This window comes from Phyllostomus hastatus, unplaced genomic scaffold (genome assembly GCF_019186645.2).
Source record: "Phyllostomus hastatus isolate PE091 unplaced genomic scaffold, TTU_PhHast_1.1 phas_scaffold_555, whole genome shotgun sequence".
Classification (NCBI taxonomy): Eukaryota; Metazoa; Chordata; class Mammalia; order Chiroptera; family Phyllostomidae; genus Phyllostomus; species Phyllostomus hastatus.
Genome location: NW_025334036.1, coordinates 12,074,115 through 12,089,907, shown reverse-complemented (window position 1 = coordinate 12,089,907; position 15,793 = coordinate 12,074,115). Strand labels below are relative to the sequence as shown.

Here is a 15,793-nt window from a genome sequence, read left to right as displayed (position 1 = left end):
GAATTCCCTCTGCGACACAGCAAAGGATTTTAACGCTTCTGGAAACTCTACCCCACCTGGGTACCTGCCTGTGCAGCGTCTGGCCCACGAATCAGACGCCCCGGGAGACGGGCGAGTCTCACATTTCTTGACCTCAGGAGGACTGTCAAACACAGCCACGCTCTGCCTTTCTCTGTCAGCCGAGGGACGAGCGTCCGAGGGCGGCCAGAGGTGTCACGGTCACGCCCTTTGCTCGGGGCTCTCCCAAAGTGCCCTGACACGGGGTCCAGACAGCAGCCTCCGGTCCTGCCCCCTCCCACGCACCAGTCCTGCTGTGACCGTGAGTGACATCCAGGGGCAAAGTAACACCCCACGGGAAAATGCCTCAGCATCCCTACGCACAAAAACCTCTGCGCATCCGTGACGCACAGCCCCAGGGACGTGGCCGCGGGAGGCGGCGCGCTGCGGGGCGTGAGCCTGTATGCACAGGTAGACGACCCTGGGGAGGGGGCGGAGCTGCTTCTCAAAGGCCGCTTCCAGAGCCTGGCGGTTCGGGGCAGCCATGGCCCCAAAGGATAGACCATGTATCGGCGTATCTACAAAGCACTCAGATCGCGCTTGATCGTGAAACGTAGGCAAGGGTAAAAGCACGTCTTCTTTGGTCCCGCGTGCTTACCTGTTATACAGGAGGATGTCTGGCTTCCAAATCTGGCCGTCTGGGAAGCGCACGGTCTTGACGCCCGGGTATTCCGACGTGTTCCACTGCAAATAGTGATCTGTCCAAGACTGACAAACAAACAAGCACGTTGAGAGCGCCTGGCTTCCTCGCCTGCTAACAGCACTTCCGTGAGGTTATTACGTAAGCGCCCAGCCAAAATGAGATCCAGACATTTATTGACATAATTGAGTTGCTAGCTATAGAATATAAAGGCCCCGGGAATTAAATGATCCCTTCCTTCCCAAACGACCACAAATGACATAAAAACCGCATTTCGGATCTCGCTGTCACTGTGACCACGTTCAGAGGGAAGCATGCAAGTTAATTCCGGTCCATCATGTGCTCCCCAGCAATTCCCTCCTCCCCGAGAGACGGGTGTTTTCTAGCCAAATGAATAAAGTGTTTTGCTTTCAAAGTTTTCCATAAGGACGCTTGGTAAAAATAAACTGATTTATTTCCGTTGGAAAGAAGAACCAGGCTGAAAAAAACGCAGACTATTTATTTCCATGCAACACTTGGTGCAGCTGCAGGGAAACATCCCAGAAACTTCTACAGGGCTTGTTTGGGGGCTCGAAGTCTTGTCTTCAGGCAGGACCAGCGCTTCTGATGCCACGACCCCCAAATGCACACTCTTGGCCTTGGTGGGAAAATGCTGAGTCAGGACACAGGGTAGGGGGGAAGGACTGGGAAAAATTCATAAACACACAAACACGGAGAGCAACTCCTTGGGGATGGCCTGAAATTGGATTTTGAGTGACCTTTGCCAGAGGAAAGCCAATGCCTGGGCCGCCGCTATCCTGAGACCACACCCACCAGCCCCATCTGGGCCAATCGCTATGTAAGGATGGCTCAAGGGGGACCAGCCTGAGGTTGCTTTCATGACCAGCTTCACCCAGCCAGGGTCTCCCAGGCCTGGCAGGTGTGGACTCAGTAGCCTTTATAAGCAGGGCAGGCCCCCATCCTATACCCAGACCCCCGAGGGCCACATGTGCTCTGGAGCTCAGACTTTCTCAGATTTAGAAAGTTAGGGGAGTCCTGGCTGCTGTGGCTCAGTGGTTGAGTGCTGGCCTGAGAACTAAAGGGTCACAGGTTCGATTCCCAGTCAGGGGACATGCCTGGGCTGCAGGCCAGGTTCCCGTTTGGGGACGTGTGCAAGAGGCAACTGATCGATGTATCTTTCGTACATCGATGATTCTCTCCTCTTTCTTTCTCCCTTCCCCTCTCTCTAAAAAAAATAAATTAAATCTTTAAAAGAATAATAGAAAGTTAGGCGATGCCACCTGCCCAGCAGGAGCCTGGGAGACTCGTAATAAGCAAACACATCCCAATCTCGGCAGCAAAGCATGCAATTTATACTAAGTGAGACCCAGAACACCCCCACCACACACCAATTTCAGTTTGATTTCAGAGTCAAGGACTTGGATGCAAAGTTACAAGAACAACAGCAAGGAGGGGAAATGCCACTGTTCAGAGCTGTTGAGCTTGGGGAACACGCTCCTAGAGCCAGTACAATGGGGCGCTAGGGCATGTCCCCGAGGCCCCCGTGTCCCCCAGGGAGGGCGGGCCAGCATCGGAACAGAGGTCCCAGTCCTGGGGCTACCTGACCGGACAAGAGGGGACGGCCAGGTGAGTCTTGTCATTTGATAGCCACGCACCTTCCCAAATGAGGACGTGTCGACGTCTAGTGTGCTGAAGTGTCACCTGGGCACCTGGACAGAGGCTCACCTGGCTGATGTCTCTAGTCTGAGGTGGGTGGTTGGGGGAGGGGAGGCTGGCACCCAGAAGGGCCAGTCTTGCTCAAGTAGTCTCGCAGGAACGCCTGGGTGCCAGCCGTGCTGTGTCTGGGGCGGCCTGCTCCCTCCCAGCACTGATGCCCCAGCCCCCTCCTCGTTTCTCTCTCCCTTGCCCTCGGCAGGAGCCCCTCCTAGCTCCACACCTGCGACCCCTTTCCCTGATCTCCTGTCTCACCCCGGGGTGCCCCACCCTTGTCCCCACCACCTCCATGCTGACCTGGGCCCTAGGGCCCCCAGAAAGTGAGAACAGGTGGTTCTGATGGCCCCTCATCTGACCTGCAGGGCGCCCCCCAGCAGGTTCACATGTCCTGTCTCCCCTCTGCCCCTGCTCAGTGGCACGCACCCTTGGGCCCAAATCTGGCCACGTTGCCTGCTTGGCCCCGTGGGCGACCTTGACCGCCCCAATGCAGGATGTTGGCCTGATCGCCACTCCTGTTGACCAGAGCAGATGCAGGCACATGGACCCTGAGAGGCGGCGGCGGGGAACTTTGAACTTGAACTCAGGTGGGTGGAAGTATGGGTAGCAGGTGCCCCTATTTGCAGCTGGCACCTGAAGTGGGTGGGGGCAGCCTTGAGGGACTGAGCCCTTAATGGCTGAGACCTGACACTCTCCAGGAAGATGGTGTCAGAGCAGAGTCACATGGATGGACCCCTGGCCGGGGTCCAGAAAATCAGAGAATGGGTTGCTGCTGTGGAAGGCACCACGCATTTGCTGTGGAAACCTATGTACACATGTATGTTCTGATCTGTCTCCCAGTGAATGCTGTGATGTCAGAGGTGGAGAGGGGCCTCCTGCTCCTGCCCACCCCCCAAACTTTGTCTTCTCTCAGTGTGACAGAGTGATGGAAACGTCACCCTTGACTGTGGGCTGCTAGTGTGGCCCTAAGCTCACTTATCTCCCAGCACAATGGCTGAAGCGATCATTCAGAAACCAACCGAAACACTTTAGAAAGCAACATGATCTAGATTAGATTGACGATCTAATGCTACAATGTGCATGCTACTCGGTGCATCGTCAGAATGAGGAGGTGAAAAATAGGGAATAGCGCGTTTTGCCGTGTATATTGTGCACCCACAGTTTTTGTGCGTATAATACACGGGATTACTTACCCAGCATGTGTAACCATTATACCCATGCATAATGTGTGCCCTTATTTTTCCCTCAAAAACTTGGTGAAAAAGTGTGCATGATACACAGCAAAATACAGTTATATAAGAAGGATTGCAAACCTAGAGCAGGAAGAGTGGTCGAAATTCCAAAGCAAGAGAAGACAGATTTTTTTTTTACAGATTGCATGTGGCTCTCTGGGTGGCTCAGCTGCCTCTGCCGTTTCGTCTCACAGATTAAATCAGATTGCGCCTGACAGGCTTCGGAAACAATAGAACTAATCCACAGAGAAAATCCACCACCGATTCCTCCCAGAGCTGGGAAGAGGTGAGTAGAGAGATCAGCCGCTTTCTCCCCCTTCGGGCTGAGTGACCGGAAAGTCAGACAGAATCAAGGGCAAGGGCAAGGATGGCAAACAAAATCAATAAACCGAGAATTTATGGTATTTCTTTTTCTTTCTTTCTTTCTTCTTCTTTTTACCTTCCTGCTTCTTCCATTTTGAATACATAGGAAAATCTAGCATTTGCAGAATGCTGACCTGGGATACCTCGGGGAGGCCGTGCAGATTTGGATTTCCAGAACAGGAGTGCAGCGGCACGAAACTCCAGGGGCCCAGTTTCCTGGGCTCTGTCCTCGTCCTGGCCACAAGGCCGCCCTCCCTGGGGACCCCAGCCCACTAGCCTTCCATATGCAGTTGCTCTTGCATCTGCCCGTGAGCCAGGCTGGCTGTGGTGGCCGGTCCCCAGGGAGAGAACCCAAAGAGCAGGGACCAAGTGGCAGCTGTCTTGTCCATGGTCCCGGGGCGGCTTCCAAGGCTGCCCTGGTGACGTCTGAGTCCCCCGTGTCCAGGCTGTGGCCGCAGTGGACAGGACACAGCTTTCCAGGTGGGAATGCTGAACGGGACCGAGGTTTGGATTAGGTGACCACTAAAGTCCCTTCTAAACCCCAGGTAGTTGCGATTCCTTCGAACTGAGCTGGGAGTTGCTGTCACAGTGGCCACAAGAGATGCAGAGGCGGCTTCCCAGGGGAATGTGTCACATGTGCCCTAAAGGCACCTGGCATAAGGTCCATAGGGTGCGCACCTAGGAACAGGCGCTAGTGAGCAATGCCACGGGGTTCATCGCTGTGAACCCCGCTGCCCACTCCACCTCTCCTGGCCCCTTCAGGGAGTAACTGGACATTTAACCTTCCTTTAGGCTGTAAATGACACAGCCTGCCTGCAAAACGGCTTGGAAGGAGAAACCGGGTTTCATCCATCCTTGGGTCCCCTCACGTGATCTACGGCATTGCCTCCCAAGCAGGAGCTCAGAAAGATGAGTGGAATAAGTACCTGAGATTAAAGAGGCGAGTCCTGAAACAATTGAAGCGGGGGATGCTTCTGCAAGTACAAGACCTAATTAGACCGAAGCTACGCCCGGAGGAGATTTACAGGTCTCTGGTGGATCTTCCGAAACAAGGATGTTTATTTATGGAGCAGCTGAACTCGAAACAGTACATGATAATAGTTATAGTTTTCTCCTAGAAATCAACACCCTTCAAAAAAAATTGCCAAACCTTTGTGTTGCTGAAGAGCAGCCACTTCCTGAGGACTGAGAAATATGGGGTGGGGGGCGAGGAATGGACAGGCCTGGCCTTGACCCCATACGCCATGAGCACACGGTGCGTCTCTCAATGTCAACATTGGCTCCGTAGTTCGGAGGAGACAGGAAAGGTGCAGCTTCGTATGAGTAAGGAAGGGTTTCCCTTGCCCCGCCCCCAAAATTCTGGGGGCTTTATCTTATACTTCAGGGGTCAAATATTATTCGGGGGTGGCCTTTATTTTGTATCACCATGTCTTAGCCCCTCCTCGGTTCACCTCGAGTTTTCTGTTTCATTCGTTTGTCACACAGAAGGTGTTCAGGGTCTGCAGCGGGCTCCGAGCGCAGGAGAGCAGCGACCAAATCCAGGCGGAGCCCCAGCCCTCCGGAAGCGCTCCTTCCGGTGGGGGAGGGGCACTCAGAGCCCACCGACAAGTAAATGATTAAAAGGTTGTCACGCGGTGACGAGTGTTTTGGAGACAAAAGGGAGCGGGGTGCTGTGGGTTGCATGTCTGTCTCACCCTGAAATCTCCGTGTTGAAACCCAGTGTGATGGGACTGGGAGTGGGGCCTATGGGAGCGAATAGAACATGAGGGTGGGGCCCCAGGAAGGAGATTCGTGCCCTTTTAAGAAGAGGCCGTGGAACTTGCTCACTTTTCCCACCATGGGAGGCCACTGCAGAATGGTGTCTATCTGATCATGACCTTGGACCGCCAGCACCCAAAACCAGGAGAAGTAAACGTCTGTTGTTGATAAGCCACCCAGTTAAGGGCATTTTGTGCCAGCAGCCCAAGCCGACTAAGGAGATTAGACAGAGTGCGCTGGCAGTGAGCAGGGAGGGTTTGGGACAGCAACTAGGAGCTCAGGGAGGACCTGACCGAGAAGCGATCTCTAGGAAGAGACTGTAGAAAAAAGTGAGGGAGGAAAGCGAGGGGTTCTTGGGGGAGGAGCCTTCCGGGCAGGGTGGGGAGGGGCAGGAGCCCTGAGGGGGGCATGCGCGTGGGCGAGGCACTCAGGACGTCAGGAGGGAGGTGCTGGAGAGGCAGCAGGGGCTGGGCAGGCTGGGGGTCCAGAGCCCCTTGAAGGCCTTCATCTCCTTCGCCTCAGAGTGAGCCAGGAGCCCCTGGAGGGCTGAGCCTCCATCTTCTCTCACTAGGATCGCACTGGCGGCTCTGTGGAGAAGAGGCGCCACCGATGGGGGAGGGAAGGGCCGACCCAGAGGCCGGGCTCGGAGGCTCTGAGACAGCGTCAGTGAGAGCAAATGCTGGCGTAGACAGGGTGGAAGCAACAAGGTGATGCTCAATGTTTGGCCCCTGGGTCTGTTTTGAAGATGGAGCTGCTGGAATTTAATGCCAGATTGTACGTGGGGGAGAAAGATAAGAGCCGTGGGTGGCCCTGAGGCTTTTGATCTGAGCCAACAGGTGTGTGGGGTCCCCAATCATCCTGACCGAGAGGGCCGCAGGGGGGCAGGTGTGCCATCTGGAGTTTAACAGCCTCGCGGGCACAGCCGGGAGGCGCCGGAGGGCATCACCTCACAGGTGTGGCTTCCAGCCAGGAGCGTGGATCCTCCAGCTCCCGGAGGGATGAGTGGCTGGAAGGAGACCAGGAGACAGCAGACGCTTGCTGTCGCTCTAGTTCAGTGGGAGTGGCCGGTGAGTTACGAGGAAAACCTAACGGACAGGTGCCTGCACACCAAGCGAAGAAGGATTTCAAGGAATGGAAAACAGTCAGCTCCTCCACACGCTCCTGAGAAGTTCAGGAAGGTAAAGGGAAAAACCAATCCCTGGAAGGCCCAGAAAGTCCAACAGTGGGGTTCTACCCCGAGGCAGGGGGCAGGAATTGGCGGCAAGGGGCACTAGGTATCAGCTGGCAGCGTGGTGTAGTTCTGCTTCCTGCCAGAGGTGGAGCTGCTGAGCTGAAGGCATTCCGGGCAATGCACGACTGGGGGACCCTTAGGATTTGTGCATTGCATTGTATGCGGATTTACCCTTGAAAGAAAAAAAAATCTATATAAACTCTAAGATCTGCATGAAGTCCATGGGTGAAAGGACACTGATGTTCGCTCTTCTACTTGGTGCTGCACTTAAAAATAAGCTAGATCAATAGAAAGATGAATAGCTGTCTAGATGTGCGATAAAGTCATCGTAGTAAAATGCTAAATAACTATAGAGTCCAGGAGGCTCGTGTACGGGTGCTCACTGGAGGTTCAACTTTCCTGCGTGCCTGAAAATTCTCATTAAAAACTTGTGGGGAAAAAAAACTACTAAGAGCATTTAGTAACCTGAGGATCAGTGATTGGCTCACCCAGAGCCAGAGAAGGGTGGGCTTCCTGAGGATGCAAGGGGACAGGATGGAGGCACTGGGGGACACTGCTTGGAGGGACCTATAAGAAGAGGAGGACCCTGGCTGGCGTAGCTCAGTGGATTGAGCACGGGCTGCGAACCAAAGTGTTGCAGGTTCAATTCCCAGTCAGGGTACATGTCTGGGTTGCAGGCCACGGCCCCCAGCAACCGCACATTGATGTTTCTCTCTCTCTCTTTCTCTCTCCCTTCCCTCTCTAAAAATAAATAAATTTAAAAAATCTTAAAAAGAAAAGAAGAGGAGGAGACCAGGGAGTCTCGGGGGGCCCTGGGGGCCACACTGGGATGTGTCTGCTTGCTAAGCAGAAGGGCCCACACACCCTATGATGATGTGAGAGGCAATAGAGATGCCATCTACTGCAAGGCTCTCTGCAGTGGCCGGGAGGTGGGACTTCGTCCCGGGAGCACAGGCCCTGCACCCAGGGCTCGAGGAGAGAGGGTCCAGTGGGTGGGCACAGGTGTGAGGGCAGGGCCTGCTCGCTGAGGAGTTCTGCTTTCAATCCTTCGGGGGGAAATGCTCAGAGATTTCTGCTTCGCTCATCACAGGTAGGCTGTGCGAGGGGCCTCATGCACAGCCAAGCGTGCCCCGGGACACACAGCAGTGGATTCGTTTTCCTCACATCAACTCCCACTTGCACTGCCGCTAAACCTCGCCTGCCCAAGAAGGCCCCTGGGAACCCCTTTGCCTGGGCGCCTGCCTCTCCCACTTCCCTTAGCTCTGCTCTCACCCCCTGACATGACCCGAGATCCAAAGGGTCAGCTCAGAGCACTGTGTGGATGACGCTAAAACCTGGGCGACAAACACTTTCAAAGATCAGGTGTGTTTTAATTCTTGGCTTTCAACACCATTAAAGGAAAAACTCATCACGTTGTCAGCTGGTGGTGCACCTTGAGGGAAACTACGGTGTGTAATATTTGGCCTGTCGTGTGGAAGAAGCTCGAGGAATTGAACAACACGGCTGTGACAAAGTGCCTGTCATTCTGAACTGTCTACGCATATCACTGCATCTGTTTTTAAAAGTGATACAGTGGGTGGAGTCTGTATCGATGTCTCAATTCTAGTAATAAAAAACAGCCGTCTATAAATATGTAAATGAGCCAAGAACAAAGTTTCATCCTTGGTAAGGCAATGAATTTCCAGTTCTTTGTTTAATAATTACTTACTAAAATTTGTAATTAGTGTCACCTTGATGAATTTTGTACCAAAATTCATGATCCTAAATTAATTCTGAAGAAAAACTTTTCGTACTTATTTTTTGAAGGAATACTTTTATGCAAATATTTACATTGGAGAGAACCAAGACAGGGTGATTAATAAAAGACTTTCCAACACAACATCCTATCACAGTAGGATAAAATTTGGTATGCAAAGTGGACTAGAACAGCACAAAGACAAAAAGACACCACGTAAACGATCTGACCGCTCCAGAATGGCTTGTTTGTGTTTTTGGGTGACTGCTATGGATATCAAATTATGTGCTGCTTCGATTCCATTCAACATAGAGCCTAACAATCTTATTTTTAAATCTCGATATTTACAATTTGATGGAAGCGGCATCATTTGCAACTGATCCATTTTAGGTTGGAATTTTAGATGTCACACTGAAAACCCACGCGTGGGAGAATGTAGCCCTTCAAAATCTCGCGAGGGTCACACGCGCAGGGAGTGAGGAGAGCTCTGGGTTCAAGTACGTCCCTGGACGGGTGGGGCGTGCGGAGGGAGGCACGCACTCCGGAGTCCTGGGGACCAGTGACGACGCAGGTGCGGGCACCTCCCTGCAAACCTGAGTCGTTTGACTTGTCTCGCATGAAGTGCTTTTGAAATGTTCCCAGGTCACCCTGTCACGAACTGCAGGCGTGACTGGAGCCTTGCGGAACGCAGTGCGCTCCCGCAAAGGCGGGACCTGGGACTTCACGGTCCGCACATGCGCAGTCAGGGACCACAGCCAGTGCTGGCAGTTCTCCCAGGTCCGCCGCTTTCGCTACAATTCACACACTAGCACCCCCAGAAGCAAGCACGGGGACATCCATGGGCGGGGACAGCCATGGTCTCAACTTACCATCTGCAGCCAGATGTTGGTGGTTAGAACTTGGTTCTTCTCGTCCTTGAAAAGAAAAAGACAAGAGCGGTAACTAGGGTGCCTGCGGATTGAGACTGCGGGAACGTGTAGGAATTAGAATGCACCAAGCCCTCCCAAGCAACCTCGAGCAGCGTCGCGCTCACAGTGAAGCTTCTCTCCGCATTCTGAGGTCATACACATTTACGATAGAGCACTTACAAAAGGCTGGAAAGCATAAAACAGAAAATTAAAACCCTGTCACCGCACCATCTCTTATACTGTAAAAAATTAGGTTGGGTGCAAAGTCCCATTTTTTGAAGTCAAGTGTATTACCAGGATGTATAGAGTTTAAAAGGAATATAAATATTTTACACCGCCCTCCCCGGGGTCTGATAGTGAGCTGTGACCGCTGCTGTCCCAAGGGCTGTGTGGCCCACGTTTGTCCTGGTCCCTGGGGATCTGCCTCCTTCCCTCTCATCTTTTATCTCCCAGGCAGCATGCGTGGCCCTTGTCACACACCTGCGAGGTAAACCCCGCCCAGGCGAGGTCAGAAAGGAGACGTGGGGTGGGCCCCTCTTCCGACGTTTCCAGCTGCCTGTGCGTGTGGCAGAGGGGCACCAACCAGTGTACCCGCTATGGCTTTGCCCCAGCACAGGGCACCTGAAAAAGATACTCCACACCGATTGGCCTTGCCAACTATAATGGCACTTCGTGGCCCGCCAAGTCCATGGCTGAGCAAAAGCCAGCACCAGCGGAGACAGACGAGCAAGTTTCCCGCCACAGTGAGAGTGGTGAGAGCAGGTCCTGCAGTATTTATTGCTCAGTTCCCCCCTGAAGGGCTCTGCAAATTAGCAACCTCCACCCTCTGCAGGAGAAAGTGCTGATGAGTGATCCCGGGCAGACAGGCCCAGGGGCTGAGACCGTGAACCCTTCCAACAGGAAGTGCCTGGCGCGGTCCACCCGGGGCACTCACAGACGCAGTGCAGCGCTGGGGCAGAAAGAATGCGGCATCTGCGGGGGCGCGGCAAGACCACAGGGATGCAAATGAGAAATGGATGCGGCTTCTCATTAAAAAAAAAAATGTGCTGGCTGTGTAAGGGGCTGGCAGAGACTTGGACGCCTCAGTGCCCCTGCCCCAGATGCTCACACCCCGGGCACCTTTGAGAGGTGAGACTTGGGGAGTCCTGGGGGGAGGGTGACTTCTGCAGAGAGGCTAGGCGGCCTGTGGATGGACAGGGAATGAAGCCCGGGGGGGAATCCCAGGTCAGGGGCTGTGTCTAGAAGAAGCTGCCAATTTAATTACAGGGGGAAAAAAAATCTCATTTTGCAAAATAGCACACGCCAAGGTTTTTGATGGAAAAAGCTGTGGAGACAACCTTTCTCCATTCTCCACGGAGCAAACGACCCCCACGGAGCCGTGCATTTGAATGGCAGAGTTCTCTGGGACCACCCCCATCTCCAACATTAACTTGAAAGCGCCGAGGCTCTGTTTTAGGACATGCATCTGTTGCCGCGATTTATGAAGGAGTTGTTTTTAATGGACTTAAAATTAGCCACTGTGTTCCACCAAGGTGGCTCATTTTCTTTTAATTGCATTGGTATCTTCATCTTCTCCGAGAAAGGCTTCTGTGGTTTGGGACTTCGACTCCTACCAATCTAATTAAAAGGCTTTCTTCTTTCCAGCATCTCACGGAAACCTCATTACAGCGAGACGGGGTTTCTGCGGAGCGCGGCGGCAAGGGACCCGGTGCGGTGCTGTGAACTGTAATCAACACAAGGCCGCAGGCAGCCACTGTCTGAGCGCGTCGCGGTGCCAGGTAGGCGAGACTCGGGAGGATGCGCCGGCAGGAGGAGCCGAGGGGCTGCCGTGTGCGGAACCGGCCTGGGTGTCCTCCCCTCCCCGTCCAGGACTGCCCCACAACGGGGATGTCCCACTCCATCCTTCCCACCCCCCATGGCAGTGTCCCCTCCCCCTCCATTTCTTATGTTGAAACTTACCCCCCACTGGGAGGGTTTAAGAGACAAGGCCTTTGAAAGGTGCTTGAGTCACGGGGTGCAGCCCCCACGGCGGGGATTAGCGCCCTTATCAACGGGACCCAGGCCGCCCCTAACTCCTCCCACCAGGTGACGAGCCAGTGAGCAGACAGACCACTGTCCCTGAACCCAGAAGCAGGTCCTCACTGGACGCCACACCTGCCAGCCCCTTGGTCTCGGACTTGCAGGCTCCAGATGTGGGAGAGAGACGTGCCCTGTTTCGGGGCTCCGTGGGTGGAATTGTCGCTGCAGCTTCCTGAGCTGACGGAGCCCCTGCGCACAATCCGACCTTACTCAGCTCCAGAAGGGGGCGCTCTGCCCTCCACCTGCGCAGCTTGGGCAGTCGTGTCTAAAGGCAACTCGCAAGCCCTTTCCACAAGCCGTAGCCCAGCCAGCTGTTCATTCACTCACTCACTCACTCACTCACTCAATGAATGTTTAGGGGGCACTTCCTCTTCGAGGCATTAGGCCACCGTGACAGATACCGTGGGAACCAAATAGGTCCTGCTCTTGAGCTTATGGGGGTGGGGGGAGAATTACACAATTCAGCACTGATACACTAGAATCTCAAACAGTGGACACAGAGGACAGGAACAGGGCACCTTCGGAGGAGACGACAGGCAGACGGGCTGTGCCCAGAAGGACCAGGGGCAGGGTCTTCAGGATGAGCCTTAACTCGCACGCCCCGTGACCCTGAAACCTGAAAGGCTGCGGTCCTTACACCTGCCATGCCTGCCACGTGTCCTTAGCGACCTCCCTGCTGACCTTGCCCTCGGGCCTGCCCTGCCCCACACCCCCCCTTCAGTCCTTCCTTCCTCCTGCTCAGGGCCAGGGTGAGGTGGGCAGCACCAGTGGGGGCTGCCTCCTGACTCCCCAGGGTCCCTGGCAGGACTTCCAGCCCCAGAACCGGGAGCAGGAGGGGAGGCCCTGGGGGAGGTGGTGCTCAGTGTGACGAGCAGAAGGCCCATCCTGCCCAACAACAGTCCTGCCCACTTCAGAAAGGACCTGACAACCAGCACTGGGGCTGTCGACACACAGGACAGCCACCTGCCCCGCCGACGCTGCAGCCCAGGGGACTGAGTGCCCCAACATCCGCCTGCGCCGGGGCTCCCACACCAGAGTGCCCATGGCCACCCTCGGCCCCCTGCCCTTCCTTCCTGCACCCTCAGCACCCACTGTGCCCTGCTTCCTGAGCGAGTCTTCTGTAAGGGGCCCTGAGACACAAGTTCAGCTCTGCATTCGACGGCGGAGCCTCAGGGTTTGCATGTCTCTGCATGCTCGGAAGGGAGGGGGAAGCCGAGGACCCAGCCTTTGCTTTAGGAAGATGGCAGATAGATGGCTCTGAAGTTCCAGATGTCCCTCCGGCCACAGGCAGAAGGCAGTTTGTGGAGGGGTTCCCTCCCACCCCCATTGCCCAGAGTCTGTTTAGGGATAAAATCCGGCTTCTCGCCCAGGAGGGAAGCTCCCTTCTCTCTCCTCCAATTAACCTCTGCCGGCTCCAAAGCCGCCAGGCTCATGTGCTGCACTTGAGCTTGTCTGAAATCCTGAAGCAGCTGATGGAGTCGGATTTAATAGCTTCTTCCCTCACAAGATGGATGACACGCTGGGCAAACGCTGGCGAACTTTCCAATCCCGGCCGAGAGTACGGAATAAATAACCGCCAGGCGGGCCTCCTGAGCAGCAGGATCCGGGCGTGGGCTTCAGTGATTCCAGGCCCTCAGGCCACCGCCTGGCCTGTCCCATCCCAGGAGGGCGGCATGGGGTGGAGCCCAGGCTGGCAGAAGACCCTCCGGGCCCGTCCCAGCTCTCCAATCCTCAGGCCCTCCCTCAGTTTCTGTGCATTTTTGTTTTCCCAGAAACAGGGAGAGAGCAGTTTCCCCAAACTCCTTCTAGAGTGGGAGAGGCGGAGGCCAGAGGCTGGCCCTGTGTGGTTTCACACACACACACACACACACACACACACACGTGCGTGCGTGCGCTCGCATAGCTCTTCCGCAAGACCCACCCCCTTCGTGTCCCTGGGACCACACAGGAGGGGGCACGACCCGTGTGCCAGGGAAACACAGGGGGCCCGAGTGGCAAAACACCCCCAAAGTCAACCAGCCTGATGCCTCGTGTTTGGTTTTGAACCTGAGCACTTCAGAATGTTACTAAGCCTTAAAAAAAAAAAAGAAGAAAAAGGAAACTGTGATTTGTGGCAGCATGGATACACCTGGAGCACTCTGTGTAAAGGACATCAGCCAGACGCAAAAAGACAAATATATGTGATTCCAGGAATCCGAGCCATCTGAAGTAACCCGTGTCGTAGGAGCAGAGAGGAGGGTGGGGTCACCAGGGTGGGGGAGGGGGGAACGGGAGGCATCGGTCCGAGGGTAGGGAGTTCCAGTTCTGGAAGATGAACAGAGGTCCTCTATGCAGCAAGGAGACGACAGTGGCCACCTTTAAAATTTTCTAAGAGGGGAGAGCTTAGGTTAAGTGCTCTTTTCATAGCAATAATAATGTAAAATAAATAAAGACAGCAGGGGAAACTTCGGGAGGCAGGGGCTATGTTAACGGCCTTGCTTGTGGTGAGGGTTTTGCAGGTAGATCTCATTTCCAAACTCATGAGACTCATTAAATATGTATTGCTTTCTGTACATCCACGCTGTCTCAATCAAGTGGCTTTTAAAAAATTACACTTGGATTTAAGTAGCTTTTGAAAATCAGTCTCCTGGGACAGTCAGGTATTGGCTTTCAAGTCCAAGTCCAATCATGTGTAATGGGCTACCTTGCATTTTTATACCATTAGACTTTCTGAAGTTATAAGGCAGCACTATCGCACCCTATTTTGCAAAGCTCCAATGCTTTTTCTCTGCTTTCATGGAGATGTTGAAAAAAACAGATAACAATAGATCTCACTGTGTCTACATTCTTGTTTGCACAGAAAATAGCTGGGTAATATGACTTCCCATTTGCATGGCGCTCTGTGGTTTATAACAAGAATTACTTCTCCCATCTCATTTACTCTTTCCACCGATCGTATCTCTGCCCCAGTTCTGCAGAATAATAAGTTCCGAGTTTGATTTTCCCTGAGTCAGCGAGATAGCAAGTCTGACAAAAAAAATTCATATCCAGAATAGGAAACCAACTCGGACCAATCAATAGGGCAAAGGCAGGCAATCCAACAGGGAAAAAATGGGCGAAAGATGAACAAGCACGTGCTTTCCACCGCCGAAGATGACAGTCAGTGATAATCTGAAAGTAGCTTGGCTCGCCTTTCAATAGAGCGCATTTTTCTGACTGTCGCGCACGCGCGGACAGCCAGCAATCGCTACCGCCATCATTCTCATTCAGTAACGGGAACCCTGAGCGAGCTCCACATTGAACCCTACGTGTCTCTGCTGCAGGGAGCTTACATCACCTTCATCATCAGGACCGTAGGGGGTGGCTTAAAGACGGTGGTAAAACCAGCCAAGCTCCCGTCCCTGGGTCACTTGGCAACCCCTGACCCGTCCAACTGCACACCGGTGTGCGAGCCACCAGCCCCCGCCGTGCCTCACGCCACAACAGCGACCCCTTTGGTGATGACAACAGGAAATGGTTCCCTTTGGTATGTGTATAGCACAGAGGTCCTCAAACTATAGCCCGGGGAAGGGAGCTTCCAAGTTACCATGATATTTTGCGTCATGGTAAGAAGTCACAAGTCACTTTCAAGAGATCCCTTATGGACCGGCTGCGAACCAAAGTGTCGCAGGTTCGATTCCCAGTCAGGGCACATGCCTGGGTTGCAGGCCATGACCCCCAGCAACTGCACATTGATGTTTCTCTCTCTCTTTCTCCCTCCCTTCCCTCTCTAAAATAAATAAATAAATAAAATCTTAAAAAAAAAGAGAGCGATCCCTTACGGGCATTTGGTGGGGCTTTGTGAGGCCACAGGACGCGTGGTGCCAGGAGCAGAGTGGATACAGAAGTAGATGAGAAAACCCAGCTGACTTCTATGAAGCTCAGCACTAAAGAGATTTTCGAAAATATACAACAATGCCAGCCTTCTCAAGAAGTGCGCTGTGCTTGGGGAAATGGAGTTAATTTTCCTACAACATTATATATGTTAACATAACATGAGCTTGTTGTCACTGTTAATAAGTTACAGTCCTACGCTCTGCTACTCAGGAGCTGTGGACTTGG

The 15,793-nt window shown here is 53.7% G+C and overlaps 1 protein-coding gene across 1 annotated transcript in view; it reads right to left on the bottom strand.

Annotated features, from left to right (window-relative positions):
* Positions 1–15,793, bottom strand: part of CHRNA7 (cholinergic receptor nicotinic alpha 7 subunit) — a 66,167-nt gene that overhangs the window by 25,662 nt on the left and 24,712 nt on the right. Inside the window, exons 3-4 of the mRNA XM_045824980.1 lie at positions 9,596–9,640; positions 656–765 (exon numbers count right to left, since the gene is read on the bottom strand). Of these exons, the coding sequence (XP_045680936.1) occupies positions 656–765; positions 9,596–9,640 (155 nt within the window). The remainder of the gene's footprint in view (positions 1–655; positions 766–9,595; positions 9,641–15,793) is intronic.